The following is a 24,370-nucleotide window of genomic DNA, read 5'->3' as shown; positions in this document are numbered from 1 at the left end:
AACTCAGTCTCCCCAAACGGCTGGAAGGGGGATAGAGCCAGAGAGAAAGGGTTGGCATCATGGAGCCCAGGACACTGACCTCTGCCAGCTCTGCCCGGCCTCCCGGGGATGGAGCCACGGAAGCCTAGCAAATGGGAGGGGCAGAGACCCAGGCGTCCTGGGCCGCCCCGCCCAGTCCTCCCCCCCCAGTCACCCCCCCCCAGCCCCAGGGCACCGAGGAGGGAGCCGGGCAGGGGCAGGCGGCAGGGGAGGGAGGAGCGAGGGCGGGAGGAGGAGGAGGGAGCCAGGCAGGGAGGGAGGTGGGGGGGGTAGGGAGGGAGAAAAAGAAAGAAAATATTTTCCGTGTCCCCGCCTGCGGAGTCAGTGTGCGGTTTGGGAGAAAATGTGTCGGATATTTTGGGGCGGTCACGTGGGCGGGCGGGCTCCGAGAGGCCCCGGGATTGTCCCAGCCTAGAGCCGTGCCCCCCTGAAGCCCCCCATTACCGCGAGTCACTAACACCGCGGTGCTCCATCCCCGAGACCGCCCGACGCCGGGACCTCGGGGCTCTGCGGCCTTCCTTCCCCCGCCCTCCCCTCCAGGTGAGTCAGGCGGGGAAGCCGGCTCGCCCGCCTGGCCGCCCTCCGGCCGGGGACGCCGGGGCTCCTCTGCTGAAATGAGCCAGGGGCGGGGGCGTCGGGAGCCTTGGGGTCCTTTCCCTCCGGGGGTGGCCAAACTGTTAGCCGAGCTTACGCGGAGGCTTCCTGCCCCAAGTTGGGGTCAGTAGTGACCCGGGAAGAGAAAGGGAAGATTTTTTTAGACAGAGTGAGGATGGGCCGGGTTGTCTGCCCTTGATTTTGGTGAGTATTGAAGGAGAGCATTTAGGAAAGTCTTGGGCAAGCGAACCTATGTTCCTGTCAGAGAAGATGGGTTTTCCTCCTCTGGGAAAGGATGGCGTTCTTCCACCGGAGTGGGGCGGGGGCGTACTGAAGGGTGGATCTGATGGTCCAAGTACCCTTTCTCCAGTGGATTGGCAGGGCTCTGTAGGGGGACCAGGAAAGATCTAGCAAGTGTCTAGGTGGGTAAAGTGGTCTGTGGAGTTTGGACTGCAAAACCTGGATTCTCTCTGATCTATCCCTTACTGCACAAGTGAGCCAATGAAGGGGAGCTCTTTTAGAATATTCTCGAGGGGAGGCCCCAGTGGAACAAAGCTAGAGTTATAACGCCGCCGGGACAGGTTCAGGAGAGCCCCAGTCCTGGAGTGCCACTGACAGCGCCTCTTTCCTTTCCAGCAGTTTCCACCAGGTCCCTCACCTCAGCCTGGCCCAGTATGTAGGAGGGAATCTCTGCAGAGGCCAGAGGGTAAGAATATGCTTAGTTGGTGGTCATGGGGATGGGGCAGCAGGGATGTCTGACTCTGGGAGGGGACTCAAGGACAAAATGCTCAAATAATTCCCTCTTGTAGGGCTTACACACGGGGCAGTTGGGATCCTACTCCTCAAATTTGAGGCTTCTGCCCTTATGGTTATTCTTCAGGTACTGAGTTAGGGTTTGAGGACCACAGCTATTGTCAGTAAGGATACTTAGAGGGGGTTAAGGGGAGTGTGTGTGTCCAGGGTGCTCGGAGCTTGGTTATCCACACACACACACACACACACACACACACACACACATACACACAGTGGCTTAGAACTGGTAGGCAGCACAGGACACGCCCCCCCCAACCCCGGGGCACACCCCCACCTCTGGCTCAGAAAGCCACCTAACTGGCACCTCCAGTTCCCCCCTCGGCCCCACCCTGCCCGTGCCCTCTGATGCCCACACACATTCCACTGGCGTTGCCTGCCTGCCTCCTGGGTACTGCCCCTCCCTGGGGCCAGTGGGGTAGAGGGAGGGCACCTGAGGATTCAAGGTGGAGAATCAAGGGTCTAGACTCCCCCAACAACGGCATGGAGCCAGGGAAGCTAGGTCCACTACTGCCTCCTGGAGAACAGGCTTGGGGCTCAGGCTAGGGCAGAGGATGCCTGGGTTCTCCTCCCATTCTGGAGATGGGGTCATGGAAAAAGGTGGTCGTGTTTATACAGAGGGGAGGGGGGCAGCGGGTGGAGAGCAACTGACAAGAGCGGCTTTGTTCCAGGCTCTGGAGCGGGCAGGGCAGCAGGGAGACGCCCCCCTTCCATCCGGCAGCCCCCTTCATCCATGCCCTCCCCTCAACTCCACCTCATCTCTAAGAGAAGCTTTGTAAGAACCCTTTCCCCAAGTCAGTTGCCCGCCTTCTAGGCCGCACCATCTGAAGTGGCATCTTGGGAAGAGGGGAGCGTTCTCCGGCTTCTGCAGGTCCCACAAAGAACCTAGACAGTTAAGGCCTCATTTAGGATTTCCTTTGACTCCCGCACTGTTGTCTGACTCTCTTCTACCTGGAACTGAAGTGCGCCCCCTTCCCAGAGAGACCAGACTTAGGAGACAGGAATCTCTGTTACCTTCTTCACCTCTAAGCCTCCCCTCCCAGGTAGTTGAGGAGGAAGCCCAGTGTGAGTTGTCCTTTGCTTACAATGTCCTTGGTGAGGACCAGGAGCCTGAACACCCCTTCCCCTCCACCTCCTGTTGAAGTTCTGCCCTACCCTAGAGGTCTGGTTCCCATCTGTAGGTAAGATGTCAAGACAGGGATGGCTGGAATAGAGAGCCTATTTCCAGTCTAAGCAGAATCTGGGAAAGATTGGGGGGGGGGTGCTCTACCAGTTCATCATTCTTGGCATTGGAGGGGTTAATCCACCTGGAATGTAGCCCAGCCTGTTGAGCTATGGCCCAGGGGCCTAGGGGGCCCTGGACTCCTGGATCCACCTGGGTTTAACTTGGGATGAGGACCTCATGGACCAAGAGAAGGATCCTGGAGGCTATGAGTTAATACTAGGACTCTGGGGACATCGGGTAAAGAGTTAGAGGGTCCTGGGCCTGTTGGTGGCATCTAGTGAGGATCAGAGTCTCCTCTACGGGTTTATTCCTAAGAGTGTAGAGGTTGAGAGAGATGAGAGAAAAGAAGGGGGCGGGGGGGGGAGGCAGAGGTACAAAGACAAGGGAGAAGACGCTGATCCTAGACAGTTTCTTTTTTTTTAATTAGGTATTTTCTTCATTTACATTTCCAGTGCTATCCCAAAAGTCCCCCCTCCCCTCTCTTTCCCTCCCCCCACTCCCCTACCCACCCATTCCCATTTCTTGGCCCTGGCATTCCCCTGTACTGAGGCAAATAAAGTTTGCACGACCAATGGGCCTCTCTTTCCACTGATGGCCGACTAAGCCATCTTCTGATACATATGCAGCCAGAGACACGAGCTCGGGGGGTACTGGTTAGTTCATATTGTTCCATCTATAGGGTTGCAGATCCCTTTAGCTCTTTGGTTACTTTCTCTAGCTCCCCTAGACAGTTTCTAACAGGGTGGGATGCCCACCTGGGTGCCCACTGTGGTCCTCTGTCCACTTTCAATCGGTCTCCTATGGAGCGGAGTTGCACCCCAGCCCATTAAGCTTCACAGTTGGTAGGTGGTTCAGGAGATCTATGGAGGACCTTTCCCTTGGCCACCGCATGATGGTGTGTGGGACCTGGATTCCCCTTTCCTAGATCAGGGGTCAGGGAAGCTACATTTGAGGGAGAAAAGAATACAGGGAGAGTTTTTAGGAGTCCAGAGAGAGGAGGAGGAGGAGGAGCAATGTGGACTGAGGACAAGGAGGGGGTCTTCTGGTTCTCTCCTAGTAGGGCTCCACCTGCCCAGAGAGCATAGGCAGTGTAGGCTGACTGTGGGATGGCTGGTGACAGAGGGAGAGTTGGGAAGGGAAACAAGAAGTACCAAGGAAGACAGAGGAAGCAATTGATAATTAAAAGGCACTCGGGAAGTACCAAGTACGAGATTTTGACATAGCATTTAGCGTGTGCCCTACTTTATCTTTTTTTTTTTTTTTTTTGGTTTTTCCAGACAGGGTTTCTCTGTGTAGCCCTGGCTGTCCTGGAACTCACTTTGTAGACCAGGCTGGCCTCAAACTCAGAAATCTGCCTGCCTTTGCCTCCCAAGGGCTGGGATTAAAGGCGTGCACCACCACGCCCGGCTTTGGCTACTTTATCTTAAACACTCTGTGCATGTTGAATTAGTGAATCCTCCAAACAACTTTACCAACTGGTGGGTCCTATTATCCTCAAATGGTAGATGGCACAGAGAGATTAAATAATTCCTCTCAAATCCCCCAGCCAGCAAGTGAGGGGCGTCAGTGCAGCTCAGGGAGTCTGCATGTGCCTGTACTCTCCAAAGCCACGTAAGACTCAGACGTTACAGTGGAGCTATATGCTTGCTACCACCACAGTAGTAAGAGTTTGAATTTGGCAGGGCGGTGGTGGTGCACGCCTTTAATCCCAGCATTTGAGAGGCAGAGGCAGGCAGATTTCTGAGTTGGAGGCCAGCCAGTTCTACAAAATGAGTTCCAGGACAGCTAGGGGCTATACAGAGAAACCCTGTCTGGAAAAACAAAACAAAAACAAACAAACAAAAAGGAGTTTTAATTAGTTTATTTTTTTAATGTGCTTAATTTTTATTTATTCTTTTTTCTCTCTTTCTTCTTCCTTCCTTCTTTTCTTTCTTTTTCTTTTGGCAAGGTCTTACTGTGTGGATCTAGCTGACCTCAAACTCTGAAAGATCTGCCTGCTAAAGGTATACATGCTCAGTTTGAAATTAGGTATTGAACCCAGAACTTTGCTACATGCTAAGCAAACAGCCCACCACTGAGCTATAACCCCCCAGTTTGAGTTTTTGAGTCTTGGGAGTCATACTCTCTACTTTGTTAGAGCAGATGTCTGGTCTAGCTAGCTGTGATGCTTCCATCCCAGAACCTCACCAAAAGGTCTTAAATCATTATTTACCTTCGAACCTCAGGTTTTCCTTCCCTGAAGCTAAACTGATTTCTCAGAATCCGTACAACTTTCTGTCCTGCCCCAGTCTGTGGAATTGCAAGTGCCCAAGCCAGGGAGGGTTAGGGTTAGGACGGAAGGACAGCCGCTCACAGACTTGAGTTGCTTGGTGATCCGCATGAAGATTGTCATCTATGTGTCTTTTCCTTTATCTCTTTCTAGGATCCTTGGAAACCCACTGGACAGGCCAGGCAGGGTGGGCACGGAGCCTCCCAGGCCAGGGCAGTGGGCATGGGCGGGGGCTGTAGCTGAAGACCACCCCCGCCCGCTGCAGAGTCCAAGGGATTCCCACGCCGCAGCTACCATGGCCACCAATAAGGAGCGACTCTTTGCGCCTGGTGCCCTGGGGCCTGGATCTGGTTACCCAGGAGCAGGCTTCCCATTCGCCTTCCCTGGTGCACTCAGAGGGTCACCACCATTTGAGATGCTGAGCCCTAGCTTCCGGGGCCTGGGCCAGCCTGACCTCCCCAAGGAGATGGCTTCTCTCTGTGAGTCTCAGGGGTCTTGGGGAGGAAATGAGGGCAGATGGGTAGAGTGTGATATAGAAAATGGACACCCTTGTTGGAAAGGTGGGCAAAGATGAGGGCAGTGGGGGTGGAGTTAGATGTATTTGAGGATAGTATCTATGGATGGCAGTTCTGTTTAAATATGATCTCAAAGTAGAGGACCTAAAACTGCCTCCTGGGGGACTCAGCACAGGAGGCGTCACAGTCCTGTGGACACCTGAGCTTGCTTGTGTGTCTAGTGTCCTTTAAGGCTGCATGTGGTTGGGGGTGGTCGGGAGGACAGGCGGGGGACTAGAGAATCTGATAAGTCAGTCCATCAGCTGTCTCTGTGATGAAGAAGGGCTATTGGGGTTCTAAGGCTGCCAATAGGAAGGAAACTTAGTGCCCGGTGCGTAAAGACGTGTGGGAAAATGCCTGAAGGTTCTGAGGACAGAGGTAGCCCAGTAGCAAAGAGGTAGCTCTTGGTCTACAACATATCTAGACTGGAGCAAGGGTTACTCAGGAGTATCTTCTCCTTAGTCACATGTTTCTGGACTCCTCCCCTCCCTCCTGGTCTGGAATAGTCCCCACACGCTGCAGACCCCTGCTTGTCCTGGGGCCTGTCCTCTTTAGGTTAAGCTTTTCAATGCTGCCAGCAAGTAAGGCCTGAGCTTCCTCTCTCCCTCTGGGACCCTTCTTTGCCCACTTGGCGATTGTCACTCCTGACCAGGAAATGACAGACAGGGGTGTGGTAGGGGGCCTCGGACTCCAGGTTCTGGCACAGGGCTCTGTGTATACAGAAGAGGTTAAATGAAAGGTTTGCCAGGAGCAGGGCAATAGAGACAGAAAAAGAAAGATAAGGACACAGTCTTTATCATGGTGGTTCACACTTTTAATCCCAGCAGTCATGAGGCGAGGCAGGGATCTCTGAGTTTGAGACCAGCCTGGTCTACACAGAGAAACCTGTTTCAAGGAACAACAGCAGCAGCAACAATAACAGTAAAGGTGTAGCTGGGACACTGAGCAAAAGAGAAGGAGGGCCTTTAAGGCAAAGTGGGGACACTGGTCCGCTTTGTATATAGGGGTGACTTTATCTGGAGTATGTGTTTGTTTCCCAGTCCACTTGTAGTGTATGCGTACACAGCATCTCCAAGACTGCTCCTGCACAGAACTCCAGTGTATGCAACAAAAACTGTGAAGAATCAGGAGGGTTGATTATCAAGGATTTATAGGTCTGCTGGTGTTTGGTAGGAGTTACTTGTGTGGCTGTAATACAACGGAGGTTACAGTGTGGTGTTTGGGAACTTCAGCTGGACTCTCCTCCTTTCTGAGTGTCATTCTGTGAACCTGCCTGACACCAGGCAGTGGGAATAAGCCTTAACTCCCGTGAAACGTATTCCTTGCAGAGAACCACACAGCCTAATCATACAGTCTTCCGACTTGATTTCCCCAGGTTCTGTGGGAGGTGACTTAAAGGAGCTGAAGTCAGAAAGGAAGATGGGAAAGGCTGGTGGTAGGAATGACGCTGAGAGACATGGCTGGTACCCAGTGAAAGTCTCCTTGTGTTCTTTGTATCCTAGATACAGGGAGATGGAGGTCAGGGTTCAAAGTGAGGTCACGGTGGTATCAAAAGCAGCAGGCTGAGCCCCATCCTCAAAGGTCATCCTGAAGGAGAGCGCCAACAGAAGAGCCAGCACCAGGGAAGGCAGCTGAGGAGGGTGTGGCGGGCTAGCATGGAGGGACAGGCCCAGGCAGGGAGGTAGCAGGTGGGGTAGGGAAGAGGAGAAGGCCTGGATCCAGACAGTGTGCTTGGGGTGGGGCGTCCGGCTGAAGGGAAGAAGGAATCCTGGAGTTTAGGGACCCTCTCTTGGTGGGAGAGTAACGGACCAGAGGATGAGAGAGTGACATCCCTCCTTTGCTTTGATCCGCTGTCCCTTTTTGGATGTAGCCACCTAATCATAAATGGGAGGGGTGGATCAGAGCCATAAATCTGATGATGACACACCCATACTCACCTACACTGCAAGGAGCAGTGTACTCTATCTCTCATATTCAGTGTACCACCCTCTTTCTTTCTCAGGATAGGAAGGGATGGTTTAAGGAGGGGCCTGAAGCTTCTCCTTGGGGGCTGGATTTTGGATTGAAGAGTCAGCCCCTGGCACCTTGGGGATATCCTTGGTGAGAAGAAGTCTTGCTCCACCTCTTGGGGCTCTCCTGGGGCCTCAGTGGGTGAGGCAGGCATCTTAGAACCCTGTCGTGGAGGAGGGGAGAGGAGAGGGGAGCTGTAGAGCTAGGCAAGCATAGACCTGTGTGCATGAAAAAACGGAGGGAGTGCATGCGCACCCGTGTGTATGCATGCATGCATATGCGTGCATACGGGCCTGTGAACGAAAGGCCAAGTGTCTGGACCTCCGTGTATCTCTCAGGAACACTGATGTGTAGTTTATTTGCTTTTCCAGATTACAGGGGCAAAGTGTGCCAGCAGAGAAAGGATCCTGTGGTCTTGAAGACCTGGCCCAGTTTGTCCTTCAAGTATTGTGGCGGTAATAGCCGCCATGGTGGTGGGGTCAGTGTCTGTGGGGCAGGGACACTGAGAGCAGACTGGCACAAGGAGAAAAGGATTGAAGCTGGAGATGCCCAGACCTAGTCCAGAGGGGCAGCTATACAGGTGCAGACCCAGAGAGGGGCCAGGAGGCACAAGGGAAAAAAGTAAGGAAAGAAAGTCATGGCAGATGAGGGTGGCAGGCAAGCAGGCGGCAGCGAAGTCTTCTCCTGGAAAAAACCCCCAGTGGCTGCCTCTTTCTCCTCCCCTCCCAGTCTCTCCTCCTCCTCCGGCTCCAACTCCAGCCCCAGGCCGACACAAACGGGGCTTTGATTGCAACAGGAAACCTCTCCGGCGGGGGGAGCCGAGCTTGCCGCCGCTGCTGGGGCCCAGGCGGCACCCCCCCCTCTCCTGGCCCCCTACCCTGTCCCAGCCCCCACCCTGCCAAGAGCGCCTCACGTCCTTGCCTTGGGCCTCACCCTCTCTTTCACACCTCCCTCTGCCACCCCCTCTTCTTGTCTTCGGAAGACCCCTCCCAGAGCTCCTCAGGTGGGACCTATCCCTTTAGGACTTACCCTTTTGGGCGGGGCCGACTTTGGTTTGAAATACCTCTTCAGTTTTTAGAGTGAATTTTGGAAGAAAAGGAGGGTTATTAAGCAGGGAGAACTCCAAGTGTGCGATCCTCAAACCTCACGAAGAGGTAGCAAGACCGAGAGAGAGAGGACTTCGCTGTCCTGCTCCCCCAACCCAGTCCAGGCCAAACTCACATTTTTTTTTTTTTGGCCAGGAACTGGTAGAGCTCTGAGGGGTGACCAGGCTAGAAGCCTGAGTGCTGTTGGCCTTCTCAGTGGGGGAGGGGCACATTCTTTCCCCCGGGACCATAGCTTTTCCAGGATCTAGCTGGGAGGGGGGTGCACCCTGGTGGTGGGGATCATAGGGAAGGGGGTGAGTCAGGCACCAGCCCCCCTTTCATACCCCACCAAGGCTGGTGGGGAACATCTGGTTCCCATGAAATGCTAGAGGCTAATGGGTCTAATTGCTGCAATAAGGGTTGGGGGTGCTTTGGGGAAAAGAGGGGCACTAGATTCCCCCCATTTTGCTTTCTATCCAAGGCTATACTGTGTCTTGAGCAAGGGCTGGGACTGATGGCATAGACTGGTCTGATACCTTAATACCTTTTCCCAGTAATGCTCGCAAAGTACACACAGATGGGGTGATGAAGACTGGGGTGCATCTGGTGGAGAGAAAGGGGGGCTTTTGAGAACTCATGGCTTCCTGGAGCCCCCCCCCACTTTTGTGCCCTTCTCCCAACCCCCTCCCTGTGGCCTGGCCACTTCTGGTTCTAATTACCAACCAGGCAGGCCTGACTTAATTGGGACCTTTCAGATTTCGGAGGGGGAAGGGGAACTCACAAGCCTGAAGTTGACTCGTCAAGACTCTTTTTTCCTGTTTTTTTTTTGGGGGGGGGGTACTCTTCATTTTCTAGTTTTTTTGCCTACTGGTTCTATTCCAATTCAGACACTTAGTCCCGGACTTTCTTTTTTTCTGTTTTGTTTTTTTTGGGGGGGGGTGTGGGTACGGTTGGATTCAGAAATGGAGTGTTGGACATTATGGGAAAGTTCACATTAGGTTGGAAAGATCTTGTCTTCGTGCCTGCTGCAAGCTCCCAGTTTGCCAGTCCACCCCAGCCCACCATCGCCATCCGCATTTTAGGTCCTCCTCTTCAGCCCTGCCCCCTGAGTCCCTGGCAGCCTCCCGTTCCCCTCCCCCGTTCCCGCCTTCTTTGCCTACTCTGGCACCCCTTCCTGCTTTTTATTCTTCCAACAGGCGCCCCACTCTCTCAGCACCCCAGTGCGACCCCGACTCGGTACAGCAGATTCTTAGAAAAGTGCGCCCCACCCTGGCTCAGCCACAGCCGCCGGGCGGGGGAAGGGGTCGGGCCGGGCGCCGCTCCCGCTCCCGCTCCCGGGCGCTCCCCGTGTGAGCCGCGCTGACAGAGCCGGCTGGGCCGGCCCGCCGGGCGGTCGGGCGGTCGGGCGGCCGGCGGGCGGGGCGCGGGGGAGGGGGCGGTTTCCGGGAGTCGCCGCCACTGGCGTTGTCCCGGGGCCAGGGTCCCCGATTCGACGCGGCCAGGCAAGGGCAAACTTCTGACGTGGCCAACCCCCTCCCTCGAGCGCCCAGGGGGGCACTGGAGGTGGCACTGAGGGAGGGGCAGCTATTTCCTTTGGTGGGGTATAAGTGACCCTAAGCCGTGAATGACCAGCAGGGCAGTTACTGCGAAGGGGCGGGGGAAGCCCTTAGCACAGTGGAAACTTGGGGTGGGGGCAGTTGTCATTGGGAGGGATCAGTTTCGTCTGAGTCGCAAGTTTGGGACTTGTAGGGACAGTTTAGGGGGCAGTTTGTGCTCTAAAACTGAAGTCAGGTTCTGGGAGAGGGCAATGAGGGAGGTTAGCCGAGGCACTTTGGGAGTGTCAGTCGCGGGATAGAGCTTTGGGGACTTTGAGGGAGGTGGCCCAGCCCTCGGCAGAGGAAGGATAGCCGGAGCTAGGAGGGGTAGACTCCGCTGCGCTGGAGGGGGCGGGGGGGGGGGGACTCCGCTGCGGAGCTGGCGACGGCCTGGGCGGGGTGGGGCGGGGCCGGGTCAGGAGGAGGTGAGCGCGCCCGGCCACCCGCCCCGAGGGGGGTTCCCGGAGAGTTCACCGCGGGAGCGCGCTCTGGCCCTTAGACCAGGGGTGGGAAGATCGGGAAGGAAGGAGGCGGCAGCGCGCAGTGAGCCGCAGGAATGTAGTATTCAGCTCTGAAGCGCGTGCGCGCGCGCGCGCTCGAAGGAAGAAGGAGGAGTCGGGCCTGGGAATGAGGGGGGTGGAGGTAACGCAGGTCCTACGGGTCTGGATTGCTGCGTAGCGCCGGGCATCTTAAGGCTCCCCATTTACACGGCTATTCTTAACACCCTTGCTTGTGTTGACTTGTACGCCCGAAGAAAGGGTTGAAGGGTGGGGGAAGACGCTGTGAAAGGAAATGCGCATATTTTATTCCTTCACTCCTTCCCCGGATCTCCACCTGGGCACGCGCTTAAGTGCAAATGTGTTCAGACCTCCAGCTCGGCGAGAGAGCATGATTGCAAGCATTTTTCCTGAGCCAGGTGTATTTGCACAAATTCTTGCACCTATGAATATATGTGCTTGCAGATATGCGTGTGCACTATTGCACGTTTGCAAATTTGTGGTGCCTGCCAAGATAAATGCTTGCACAGATGTATGTCTGAGCAAGCGCGTGCGCCGCTCAGCTAGTAGACGTATGTGTATGTGTATGTGCTCCACTCCCAGCTCTGCTCATCTTGGTGCCCGGCCCCTTTCGCTCTCCAGGCCCCACCCCCATCCCTCTAGTCTCTGCTTTTACAAAAGGTCTCCACAGAGCTAGCTGCCTAGGCACCCTAAGTGAGGCAGACGGAGGCAGAGGCTACAGCTTCGCCTTCGCGCCCCGCCCAGTCCTTTTCCCTTGCTGGGGATCCCCCTCCTCCCCGCCCATCCCTTACCCCCCATGCATCTCAGCGCCCTACGCTAGCCCTCCCCCTCCCCCCTCCAGGAGCGGGGCGCTGCGGGGGGAGGAGGGGGAATGGGCTGCGGGTCCTTGGTGTTCTAGCACCCAGTTTCTCTCCAAGCCGGGTCGCGATGTACGACTGCATGGAATCGTTTGTCCCGGGTCCGCGACGGCTGTATGGGGCGGCCGGGCCCGGGGCCGGCTTACTACGCAGAGCCACTGGCAGCTCCTGCTTCGCCGGACTTGAGTCTTTTGCCTGGGCACAGCCTGCCAGTCTACAATGTAGGTATTCGAGCTCGGAGATCGGGTGTTGGGTGCACGAGAGGTTGGTGCTTACAATTTCCTTGTGTAAAGTTTGGGACCAGGGCGCAAGAGGGTATTCTGGTCCTTTCTATATGAGGTACTGGCCCTTTAAACACGAGGGCCTCCAGAGTCCGTCTCCTTTGCGTGTGTGCTGCAGTGTTTGGAGTATATGTGGTTTTTATGGTGGATGTTTAGCTAGGGCTTCGGTTGATGCCCCTCCAGAGTCCTTGGGTGAGAGACTGATATATGTTGCTAGTGTGTCCTTCAGTCCTTAGTCTCGGAGGGCTATGGCACCCAGCACTGTGGGTAGCGTTTGTAAAGTCCATGCTGGAAGTTGGGAGCGTTAAAAAAAAAAAAAATGCAGAGCGTGTGAATCCCTGGTTTGTACAGACTTAGGAGACGTGGGTGTGGAGTAGGGGGTCTCTCCACGCACTGTCACATTCCACCTAGGTTGGCAGATGTTCGTGGCCCAATGTGGGGATGTTTGTTGCTTGAGGCCGAGAGGGCGTGTGCCTTGCGTGGCTGCGGGGGCGTTTTTGGAAAGTGATGTGTCCTAGAGTGCATCCTGTATGCTCTGCTTTTGGGGTGCAAAGGGTGTGCACAGAAGAGTGAGAAAGCTGGATTCTCTGTTCATCCTCATTAAAACAACAACAAAAACAAACAAACCAACCTGGAACTGTGTATGTATTCTGTTGTCTTGACAGATGACTTTTTCTGTGGCTCCAACACCACTTAAGCAGGAAGGGAAAAGTTTAAAGCCAAGTTTGGAGTGGGGGGTGGTCTAGAAGTGACAGCTGGTAGGGGGTGACAATCGTAAGGCCCCCAAATATCCATCTTCCCCCTCTCTGTAATGGGAGATGCCAGGCTTGGGGCCCAGGAACCCCTTTCCAGAGCGGCAATAAAAAGCTAGGGATGGAGAGGCAGTAAAAATAAAATCCAGATGAGAAGCGGCTTTGAAGCCTGGGCCACAGTGCCTGGCGGGGGTGGGCTGTTGGAAGGGGCTGAGAGAGGAGCCTGGGACACCCCCCAAATTTACTGGGGGTTGGCACCGCACTCGCAGTCTGGGTACGGATGACTGCAGACCTAGGCTCGGGGGTGGGGGAGCACTCTGGGAAGGGGCGGGCAGCGGGCGGGGTGGCTGGCGCTGGGGGAGTGTGCACGCCGGGTCACTGAGCCCCCGCCAACGCACCTCGCTCCTTGGCACTCAGCAGCGCTGTTTACAAGTTCAGTTTTTTTTTTTTTTTGGTCCCAGGGCAGAGTTCTCAGATTTAACTGGGATAGTGGAAAGGGAGATATCAAACAGGAGACAGTACTTTGGGATTGGGTGGGATAAGAAGTGATGTACTATTTAAAGGCTGAAGATGGAACTAGTACATTGCACCAAGTTTCTATGAATTCTTAACCTTGCCATGCCCAGTATAATGGGGAACTACTGGGCACATTGGCTGGCATCTGAGTCAGAAATATCTGGGTGTGTGTGTGTGTGTGTTTGTGTGTGCGGGGGTATTGGCTGTAAGGCTCCTAGACAGGGACTATATATATTCTTATTTAGGCCTCTGGAGGCATTTTGGGCTTGGTAGCTCAATATTTTTGCATTTCCGGGCGTGGTGGCGCACGCCTTTAATCCCAGCACTCGGGAGGCAGAGGCAGGCGGATTTCTGAGTTCGAGGCCAGCCTGGTCTACAAAGTGAGTGCCAGGACAGCCAGGGCTACACAGAGAAACCCTGTCTCGAAAAACCAAAAAAAAATATATATATATATTTTTGCATTTCTGTTTGAGCCAGTAAGTTTGGCCAGTAGTGCAGCCCTGTCACACTCAGAGGGAAGGTGGTTTAAAGTAGGGGAGGATTGTGTGTTACTGGCTTTTGGATGGAAACTTTAGTGTCCTAGTGTTGTGCTGACTGAGTGTGGTGTTTGGTAGTAGAGCTATTTAGCTCATAGCTCTGTGACTTGTCATCTACCAACATGGAGCACTCATGCCTTGATGTTTGTGCTTTCCTCTGTTTAAAGGTCCAGCCCAAACTAAGGCAGTGCCCACTGTAGGTCTGTCTGCTTTGGTGTCTGTGTCATGTTGGCCTGCAAAAGTGTGTGTCTTCAAGGAGATTGTGTGCTAGATTGTGAGTCCAGGCAGCTCAAGCTCTGGGCCTTGCAGCTGGGAGCGTTTACAGCCGGTTATAAAGAGTTTGTTTGAAGCTCCGCTCAGCCTGGCCAGGAATTTCCTCAATTTCAGCAATTTGGGCTTTAAAAGGAGAAAACCCCGAGCCCACCCCCTCCTCCTCAGCAGGGGCCCCTGCCGAGCCCAGGAGCGGTGTCCCTGTGCTGAGGTCTCAGCTCAGTGTTGAAGAGGGGACCCAGAAGACCTTGCCAGCTTTGCAGAACCCTCCACCCACAGCGACCTCAGAGCCATCGCATGGCACTTTCGGATACCGGGGGCGGGGATGATGTGCCAGAGGGGTGCTGAGAGAGGGTGCCGGTGCCATTAGGATGGGAAAGGCTGCCCAAGGGCAGGCTCTCTGGGGCCTTCGTCTTATAATTGGCTGGTGCTGCCTGCTCCATGCCAGCCTGACCGCACCCAGGCCTTGCGCAAGAGAGGAAATGAGGAAATGAGGCAGCTCTCTGTGGGTAGGGAGGGTGTCAGTGCAGGAGAGAGTACCACCCCACGCACAGGCCTGTGGGGACCCCAGGATGGGCTGAAAGTGAGGGCCAGAAAGGCCTTCCAGGCTTCCCCCAAACCTCCCAGCACCTACCATTCAGGCAACCCCACCCCCAGTCTTGAATAAACTCCCTGCACCCTTCCGCCCCCTTTCTTTTGAGGGGGAATCTAACTCCAGCAGGATTCTTATGCTAATTGGGTGCGTGGGGGGTGGGGTGGGTGGAGAGGGCTTCCCTCTTTGTAAGGTGGTGGAGCTGATCTGGAACCCCCAACCTATGGCCTCTTCTGTCCTCTCGCTACCTTGGGTCTGGTATGGACTTGTGACCAGGTGGGTTACATGGCATGGGAGGAAGGACGCACACAGGAGGTGCATTCAAAGGACGCACACAGGAGGTCTTTAAGATCCACCCCCCCCCCCAACCACTTTTTTCCAAATGCGGGCAGCAGGTCGGTCCTGCAGGCTGGATAGTTTTCAGATATCCTGAGCTTCTGAGGGTGAACCCTACACTCTCCCAGCCTGTGGCAGGCTTGTCCTCTCAGCAGCCTCCTGTATAAAGTGTGGGCTCCCCCTACTCTGGGCCTTGGCTAGGACTCCATATAAACTACAATTACTGTTTTCTGAAGCAGTTCAGGAATGAAGACAGGCTTGGAAAGGGTCTGGGGCAGCTCCCTTCCCCCTCAGCTCTGTTTACCCAGTGTCACCTGACCCTTTGCTACACCCCAAACTACTCCTGGATCTAAGGGCCTGAGTGAATCCCTGTTTTCCTCCACAGCTTCTTTCACTAAACGCCACGTAGCTATGGTCAGTGCCCCTGAGAGCCTTGGCTCCCCAGTCAGCCGACACTGAGCCGGTCACTCAGCTGCTAATGCCTCTCTTCTGACCTGAGAGCTCTTTCAGAAATGACTTACATTAAGTCATTCAGCCAGGTGCCAGCTGTAGGTAGCCTGTAACTGCTCCATTTGCCTCTACATCTGTGGCCCTCCTCCCCACCCCCACCCCCACCAACTGCTTCCAGGGGAACTCTGGGATTACCAGAGTCAGGAGTGAGCCCTAACCTTTCACCTCTATGCCCCTCCCCGCCCCCTTTAAAAATGTGTATGGTGTTCTGTCTATATGTATTTTCACGTGCCATTTTTGTGCCTGGTGCCCATGGTGGATGGAAGAGGGACCTGGTTCTGTTAGAACTGGCGATTACAAATGGTTGTAAACTACCATGTAGATGCTGGGAATCGGACCCTGGTCCTCTGGGAGAGCAGCCAGTGCTCTTACCTGCTGAGTCCCAACCAATCTTCAACTTTATGGAGCAGAAGCAGAGAAGTTAACTCCTTGGCCTGGAATTTGCAGAACTGAATGTTAATGTAGAAGAGTTGGCTTGATGGGGGTGGGGATGGGGTAGGGAGCAGTGGTGGGGCCTGAAATCCCAACAAGCTACAAAGAGTGGTGGTCTGGGCTTTCCAGGGAGTACCTGTTAAGGGATTATGCACAAGGGTGACAACAGCGGTCACCAGCAGGTCCCAAGAAAGAGAGGCCATGGGATGAGGGTGCTTCTGCTCATCTTCTCGTGCTGCTTTTCATTCAGCGGTGGAGACACAGAGCACCAGCTCGGAGGAGATGGTACCCAGCTCTCCCTCACCCCCACCACCTCCTCGGGTCTATAAGCCATGCTTTGTATGCAATGACAAGTCTTCTGGCTACCACTATGGGGTCAGCTCCTGTGAAGGCTGCAAGGTGCGTATGTGGTGGGGGCAGGTGAGTTTAGCACTCAGAGTTGGCTGGGCTTATACCATCAGAGACGGGAACACCAGGCTGACTGGCAATGTGGCTTAGTAGGTAGAATGCTTGCTTAGCATGCTTGAGAACTCAGCAACACATCAGAGACTCTCTTACGCCAATGTTCTAGAGGCAGAGGCAGGCAGATCTCTGTGAGTTCAAGGCCAGCCTAGTCTACAGAGCTAGTTCCGGGACAGCCAGGGCTACACAAAGAAACCTGTCTTGAAGAACCAAAAATTAATGAATAAGTGAATAGATGAATAAAGATCATTTTAAAGGTAGGGGACCCGGTACTGTGTTCACATGAGTGTTTTTGTCTGTGTGGTGAAGGGACTGCTTTGGGCATAAATGAGTAACTGGTCGTGCATGGTGCTGTGGACCTAGCTCAGTGGTAGAATGCTTGCAGCATAGTGTACAGAAGGTTTTGATAGTGTGTGTGTGTGTGTGTGTATGTGCCCGTGTGCGCGCGTGCTCTCCCATGCATGCGTGTACACACACACACACACACACCACATGCTCACGCACGACACGACTGGTCAGGTCTAGCTAGGGCCAATTGTTTTGCTTGAGAAATACTGGTATTCCCAGCACCCTGTTTAGTGACACTCCTGCTCCCAAATTTAGGGCTTCTTCAGACGCAGCATTCAGAAAAACATGGTGTATACATGTCACCGTGACAAAAACTGTATCATCAACAAGGTCACCAGAAATCGATGCCAGTACTGCCGGCTACAAAAGTGTTTCGAAGTGGGCATGTCCAAGGAAGGTAGGCTCTCTCCCATCCTGTCCTATCATGCGGCTGTCCCCTTTGCCATCCAGCTTCCCTGACCCTGAGACCTAGCCACCCTGTAACTGCTTTCTTCTCCAAGACCATTCCCATTAGATTAGCTCTCTTCACCCTGTAGCTTCTACTTGGTGGAGCAGGAGGGTTGGGCTCATCCCTTCCCTCTCCTGTTCTTTCACAGGACAGATCCTGAGATGGCTCTGAGCTGGCCCCTCCTTTCCACTCCCCCCCCCCACCATTGTGCTGCCAAGGCTATAAGTGGATATCCTGCCTGCATATCCTGCCCCCCTCCAACCCCCAGCTCCTGCAGGGCAACCGGAAGGGCAGGATGGAGCCGAATTGGCCTGGGGAGGGAGCATGGCTGTAGGCTCTGGGTGGGGCTGGGGCAAACCAGCCTGGAAATAGGAGATTATGTAGCAGAGAGGGAAACTAAGGCACTAATATGTATTCTTAAAGAGAACTGAGCCCATTAAGCTAGGATGAGAGAAGACATCCAGGAGAGTCTGAGCTGGGCGTGGTGGCACACGCCTTTAATCCCAGCACTCAGGAGGCAGAGGCAGGCAGATTGCTGAGTTCGAGGCCAGCCTGGTCTACAAAGTGAGTTCCAGGACAGCCAGGGCTATACAGAGAAACCCTGTCTCAAAAAACCAAAAAAAAGAAGAAAAAAAGAAAAAAAAACAGAAGGAGAGTCTGAGGGTCCTGATCCTTCTCTTTGCCTCCAACCCCAAGCTGTAAGGAACGATCGGAAAAAGAAAAAGGAGGTAAAAGAGGAGGGCTCGCCCGACAGCTACGAACTGAGTCCACAGTTAGAGGAACTCATCACCAAGGTCAGCAAAGCCCACCAGGAGACTTTCCCCTCACTCTGCCAGCTGGGCAAGTACACCACGGTGAGGAGTGGGCAGAGTCTGGGTGAGGGCCTCAGGAACGGGCAGGGAAGTGGGGAGAGTGCCCAGGGGAGCCTTCATGGCTCACTTCTTCCCCCCCCCCCCCCCCCCCCCCGCAGAACTCCAGTGCAGATCACCGGGTGCAGCTGGACCTGGGGCTGTGGGACAAGTTCAGCGAGCTGGCCACCAAATGCATCATCAAGATTGTGGAGTTTGCAAAGCGACTGCCTGGTTTTACAGGGCTCAGCATTGCCGACCAGATCACGCTGCTCAAGGCTGCCTGCCTGGACATCCTAGTGAGTTAGGCAGATGAGTTCTGGACCACTCTGACCCTTTTCCACCACCACGCCCTTTAGCCCTCTCCTCCACCTAAGCTCTTTTTGTCTTAGCAGTTCCCTCCTGGTTTGCCTAGCCTCCCCTTTCCAATCTCGAGTCCCACCTCTCCACCTTACTCCTCAGGTTCAGGCTTTCCTTACTGGGAACCAAACTTACTTAGGAATCCTTCCTCAGGAGCAGTACTAAGTTTTCCTTACCCCCACCCTCCAGATGCTTCGGATCTGTACAAGGTATACCCCAGAGCAGGACACCATGACATTCTCGGATGGGCTGACCCTGAACCGAACCCAGATGCACAATGCTGGCTTTGGGCCCCTTACAGACCTCGTCTTTGCCTTTGCCGGGCAGCTGCTGCCCCTGGAGATGGATGACACCGAGACTGGGCTACTTAGTGCTATCTGCCTCATCTGTGGAGGTGCGGGGGCGCCCCCTGGTGTCTGCATGGGCTCCCTCTCCCACCAGGGACTCTATCCAGACCCTATCCCCACTCTGACCAGGTGGCAGGGTCGTCCCTGGGAATTGTTCCCATTGACTGTATCCTACAGACTTCTCAGCTTAAGTATAGACTTTCTGGCTAACCAGGCTAAGGGAAAAAGAAGGAGGCAGAGTCCAGAGGACGCAGAAGCCCTGGATACAGTGCTGAGATAGGAATTTAGTGGGAGTGATATTCTAGAGCAGCGTCATTGCTGAGAGGTAAACACAGGGCCTTATGTCAGGGGAGCTAACCAGGAGGGCTCAGTGACAGGAGTAAAGAGTGGATGAGATAGCTTTGAGGTCCTCCAAGTAAGGTCTGTCAGGCATCAGCTGCCTGCCTCATCCACTGTCCTTGTGTAGACCGAATGGACCTGGAAGAGCCCGAGAAGGTGGACAAGCTGCAGGAACCCCTGCTGGAAGCCCTGAGGCTCTATGCCCGGCGACGGAGACCCAGCCAACCCTACATGTTCCCAAGGATGCTGATGAAAATCACCGACCTCCGGGGCATCAGCACTAAGGGTTAGTTCTGAGTCAACTCTCTCTCCCTCCCCAGATCTGCAGGTCTCCTGAGTCACACAGGTGGACAGGCACAGGCAGCGGGAGAGAGGAACTGAGAATCCAGGGACCTCCACGGAGTCCTGGTGTGTGTGTGTGTTGCTGGGAGAGGAACCCTGTGCCATCCATAAACTAGGCAAATGCTCTATCTGACAGCCTAGCTTCCTTTCCTTTTTATTTTAAAGATCATTTATTTATTTATTATATGTAAGTACACTGTAGCTGTCTTCAGACACACCAAAAGAAGGCATCATATCCCATTACAGATGGTTGTGAGCCACCATGTGGTTGCTGGGAATTGAACTCATGACCTTTGGAAGAGCAGTCAGTGCTCTTAACCGCTGAGCCATCTCTCCAGCCCTTCCTTTACTTTTTTTATGCCTTATTTTTTTCTGTCTGGAAACTAAGGCTAAACTTTTTTGGTTTTTTGAGACCGGGTTTCTCTGAGTATCCCTGGCTGTCCTGGAACTCACTCTGTAGACCAGGCTGACCTTGAACTCAGAAATCCGCCTGCCTCTGCCTCCCAAGTGCTGGGATTAAAGGCGTGCGCCACCACCGCCCGGCTATATCATGGGTATTTGATAAACATTGCCATAAACGTTATTAAGATCCTGCCTTGCAACAGCTAGAAAGCTCTGGATGTTAAAGTCTGGCTGCCATACTGGGTAACAGAGCTGTACGTCTTCAAAAAAATATTTTACAATATTTTACAACTAGCCCCCAGGAGGTTGAGGCAGGCAGGTATCTGTAAATTCAAAGCCAGCCTAGTCTTCCAGAACAGCCAAAGCTACACAGAGAAACCTGGTCTTGAAAACAAAAATAAGCCAGGCAGTGGTGGCACATGCCTTTAATGCCAGCACTTGGGAGGCAGAGGCAGGCAGATTTCTGCGTTTTCAAGGCCAGCCTGGTCTACAGAGTGAGTTCCAGGACAGCCAGAGCTACATAGAGGAACTCTATCTTGAAAAACCAAAAAAAGAAAAAAGAAAACAAAGAAATATTTTATGTTTATTGATCGATCGATTGATTGTTTGATTGCATATGGGTTGTTCTTGTCACTGCATGATGTAGAGATGGGGGGGCGGTCACAGGAATTATTTCTGTTCCACATTTTGTGCAGAGGTCAGAAGACAACTTTGTACAGTAGATCTCTCCTTTCAGCTTTATGTAGGTTCTTGGATCAAAGTCAGGTTGTCAGGCTTGTACTTGTGTCAGCACATTGTACACTGAGCCGTCTGCCATCTCACAGACCCACAGTTTTGAAAGGATGTTGAGCATGGTGGTGCACGCCTTTGATCTAAGCACCCAGGAGGCAGAGGCGGGGGTGGGGGTTGGCAGGAATCTCTGTGAGTTCAAGACCAGCCTGGTTTACACAGTGAGTCCCAGGACAACTGGGACTACACAGAGAAGCCCTGCTTTAAAAAACAAACAAACCATGCCGGGCGTGGTGGCGCACGCCTTTAATCCCAGCACTCGGGAGGCAGAGGCAGGCGGATTTCTGAGTTCGAGGCCAGCCTGGTCTACAAAGTGAGTGCCAGGACAGCCAGGGCTACACAGAGAAACCCTGTCTCGAAAAACCAAAAAAAAAAAAAAAAAAAAGGAAGGAAGAAAAGATGCCAAAAGGGCTGGAGAGATGGCTCAGGTGCTAAGAGCACTGGCATTTCTTCTGGAGGTCATGAGTTCAATTCCCAGCACCCTTATGGTGGCTCACAACCATCTATAACTGTAGCCCCATGGGATCCAGTACCCTCTTCAGTGTGCACACATACATGTACACAAGACACCCATATAGATAAGTAAATAAATCCATAAAAAGACACCCTGAGAGTTGGGCATGTAATTGTAACACATAGAAAGCAGAGGCAGGAGGATTGCTGCCAGTTCAAGTTCAAGGCTGGGCCAGAGCAATATAGCAAGATTCCATCTTTAAAAAATCGAAAGAGCTGGAGAGATGGCTCAGCAGTTAAGAGCACTGACTGCTCTTCCAGAGGTCCTGAGTTCATTTCCCAGCAACCACATGGTGGCTCACAACCACTTGTAATGGGATCTGATGCCTTCTTCTGGTGTGTCTGAAGACAGCGACAGTGTATTCACATATAAATTAATCTTTTTTTTTTTTTTTTTTTTTTAAAAAAAGGAAAAAAGAAAGGAAGAATGGGACAAGAAATGAAGCTGCATGCTTTAGACTGTACCTCTGACCCCAAGGATGGCTGTAGGTTTCGGGTCACATGACAGAGGTCTGAGCTAGCCAGGGCTCCTGTCTCTAAAAACAGCAAAGAGGAAGCTTTGAAAAATGGAGACAGGCAGCGCAGGTTAGGTGAAGTTCAAGGCAGGGTGGGAGCACCTAGGGAGCACCACACACGAGAGGGGAGAGGGTGAAGTCGGTACCCAGACGTGGCAGGTCTGAGGTAGGAGCACCTGCGAAGCACAGGGCGGACCTGCACCCATGCGTTTCTGATCCTTTGCTCACTTCTGCTCTTCCAATCCTCGTCACGTCTCTCTGTAGGAGCAGAAAGGGCTATAACCCTGAAGATGGAGATTCCAGGCCCGATGCCCCCCCTGATCCGAGAGATGCTGGAGAACCCGGAGATGTTTGAGGACGACTCCTCGAAGCCTGGCCCCCACCCCAAGGCTTCCAGTGAGGACGAGGCTCCAGGGGGCCAGGGCAAAAGGGGCCAAAGTCCCCAACCTGACCAGGGCCCCTGACCTACTCCATTGTGGGGTTGGGCCCCAGGCAGCAGACTGACCATTTCCCAGATACCGCCAGTGACTGGGGGAGGACCTGCCCCGCCCACTCTCCACCCTTTCAATGAGCTCGTTATTTTGCCAAAGTTTCTAGGGGTGCCTGTGTTCATCCCTGTCCTGTTCTAACTGGGTCCCTCTACAGTCCCGAGGGACTGCTGCGCACCTACCAGAAGAGCTGGAGAAGGGGCGAGCCTGGGTCTAGACTCTAAAATCTCAGCACTGCCTTTCGGATTCAGGCCACAGGCTCCCCACGCAAGAGGAGGCCCCGCCTTCCCATAGCCTTTTCCTCTGCCAGGTGCTTGGGCCTCTGGGAGCAAACAGGAACACTAGAGACCAAAAGGGGGGCCCCCCCGAGGGAGGGCTGAGCCCACCCTTGTGCCCCACCCTGAGCGCTTGACTCTGTGTGATGAATCTGCCGCGCTCAATGCCCCCGGTGCCCCATCCTAATCCTCCTGCCGGGTGTAGGGGCAGGCTGGGGCCTGCGTTTCTGGGGTGGGGCCTGAGGGGGAAGGGAGAATGTGAGCCCGTCCTGTACCTCTGCTGAAGTACAGCACTCATCCTGGGCCCTCCATTTTATAAGCCTCTCCCTTACTCCTGTCTTGTGCCTTGGCCTCTCATCTCAGCCATCAGGCAGGGCCCTCCTACACTACAGAGGGGCCAGGGGTCCCTCTCCTAGTGCCTTCTACCCTTGATCCCCCCAGAGCAGCTTGGCCCCGGGGAGGGGAGATGCTGCTTAGCTGATCCCACCTTGACCCAGAGGAAGCCTCTATTTATTTATTAGCTTTTGTTTACAGCCTGGAAATGACCCCTTCCTCCAGGGGTCTTGGGAGGGGGAGCCCAGGGCCTCTGTGACCCCTTCCTTTCTTTCCCCAAGCCCCCAGTTTATATTTAGCTGCCAAATAAGATTCCTGCAGGCTCCCCCTTTTCTCTGGGGGGTTAGGGTGCTGTCCCCTCCCCTCTGTTTACATCTCCTACCCCGCTGTTCCGCATATTGCTGAGTTTTCTATTTTTGCAAAATAAAGTGATGGAAACTCAATCCAGGTGTGGATCCCTCTAAAGTTGGGGAGGTGACCTACAGACCTGGAGGAGGAACTGGGCCCAGTGGTGGAGCTGCTAACGGACTTTATAGTTTTCTTAGGGAAGCAGAATACCGAGGTGGCAAGGGAGGGGCTACAAGCCACCCACCCGAGCCACTCTGAATGGCCTCTCCCAGTCACCAATGAGTTCTTGCCATTGCTGGGATCCTATGGGTTCATGCTACACCTAGGTGTGTGTTTGCCTGGGATCCTGTGGGTTCATGCTATGCTGAGGTGTGTATTCGTCCCCTCTGAGCTGCCATTTGTTTTGCAAGTTGTCCCTGGGCCTGGAAGACCTGCAGCACACTTAAGCTAGTGTGTTTTTAGAGTTTGCTTGTTTGAGAAAGGGCCTCACTGTAACTCAGCCTGGCCTCCAAGCCTCAACTCCTGAGTGCTGGATCACAGACCTGAGGCACCACTCTTTGCTCAGTGTTGAACTGACTCTTTAGGGACCTCTGCCCCTTCTACAGCCCTATCTGGTCACTTTATCTCCTAATGTTCTTCACCGTCTCCTGCAGGCCTTCACTCTGTCCCACCCCTTTGGAAGACCTTTGCCTGTTACCACTGTCCCTTGCTCTCTGTGACTTCCCCTAAATCCCCCACTGAGCCCCGGGACAGAGCTTTCCTTACCTTGCTCCTGGCTATCTTCATCTTCATCGGTGACCTGAGCTATGGGAAGGAGGTGGGTGTGGGATGGGAGAGGCAAGAAGAGGAGGGTGGGAAAGCAGAAGAAGAAAGTGAAAGAAGATTTAGAGGAAACCACAGGGCCAGGGGGAAAAGAGGGCATTGTCATGGTTACCATCGGTTGAGGGGGAAGGGCACTAGGTCTGGCTGTCCCTTAGCCTGGAGCCAGTTAAGGCTCACCCAGAGACCTCCCTTCCAGTCTCCTCCAGCAGCTTCACTCTCAGGAGCATCTATTTGTGATAGGAATTCTTTTTCTCTGTCAGGACAGCGGGAGAGCCAACATGACTTGTCTGTGCTCACCAGGACACCTGAACGCACGCTGCTTTCCATGAAAAGCAGCACTCTCCATGGTAAACTGTGGTCCAGGGAAAGATCGCATTTGTATTTACAGAACACAGTTCTCCCCATAGCATAGCATGACATGGCATGGCATGGTATGGCATAGCACAGCACAGCATAACAGCTTCACTCCTATCTGCTCTGGCTGCACTCTTTCCCAGACTCGCCTCTCTCCCGGCTCCTGGACCCCAGTGGCACCCCCAAACCTAGCCATCTGCCTCTCTCTAACTTGCCAACTGTCTAGACCCTTAAAGCCTCCACCTCTTATCCCCTT

At 53.9% G+C, this 24,370-nt stretch overlaps 1 protein-coding gene across 4 annotated transcripts; it reads left to right on the top strand.

The window, feature by feature from the left end:
- The first annotated feature begins 296 nt into the window (after window positions 1-296).
- Rarg (retinoic acid receptor gamma) lies at window positions 297-23,033 on the top strand. Of its 4 annotated transcripts, none has more exons than XM_029470037.1 (10): window positions 297-579; window positions 1,270-1,339; window positions 5,091-5,416; window positions 16,032-16,180; window positions 16,847-16,988; window positions 17,736-17,893; window positions 18,010-18,186; window positions 18,437-18,641; window positions 19,061-19,219; window positions 21,759-23,033. In XM_029470037.1, the coding sequence occupies exons 3-10, from the start codon at window positions 5,233-5,235 to the stop codon at window positions 21,956-21,958; spliced, it is 1,374 nt and encodes a 457-aa protein (XP_029325897.1). In that variant the 5' UTR covers window positions 297-579; window positions 1,270-1,339; window positions 5,091-5,232; the 3' UTR covers window positions 21,959-23,033. The 4 variants fall into 4 exon arrangements, with proteins under 4 accessions (XP_029325897.1, XP_029325898.1, XP_029325899.1 ...); XM_029470038.1 differs by having other exon boundaries at window positions 384-579; window positions 1,273-1,339; XM_029470039.1 differs by lacking the exons at window positions 297-579; window positions 1,270-1,339 and adding an exon at window positions 4,637-4,671.
- The last annotated feature ends 1,337 nt before the right edge of the window (window positions 23,034-24,370 follow it).

Source organism: Mus caroli, chromosome 15 (assembly GCF_900094665.2).
Source record: "Mus caroli chromosome 15, CAROLI_EIJ_v1.1, whole genome shotgun sequence".
Classification (NCBI taxonomy): domain Eukaryota; kingdom Metazoa; phylum Chordata; class Mammalia; order Rodentia; family Muridae; genus Mus; species Mus caroli.
This window is presented reverse-complemented; position numbering and strand designations above follow the sequence as displayed.

Coding starts and splice junctions, on each gene's coding strand:
- Rarg (XM_029470037.1), top strand. CDS start 5,233: ATGGCCACCAATAAGGAGCGACTCTTTGCGCCTGGTGCCCTGGGGCCT. Junction 16,989..17,735: donor AGTGGGCATGTCCAAGGAAG/GTAGGCTCTCTC, acceptor TCCAACCCCAAG/CTGTAAGGAACGATCGGAAA. Junction 18,187..18,436: donor CTGCCTGCCTGGACATCCTA/GTGAGTTAGGCA, acceptor CCCACCCTCCAG/ATGCTTCGGATCTGTACAAG.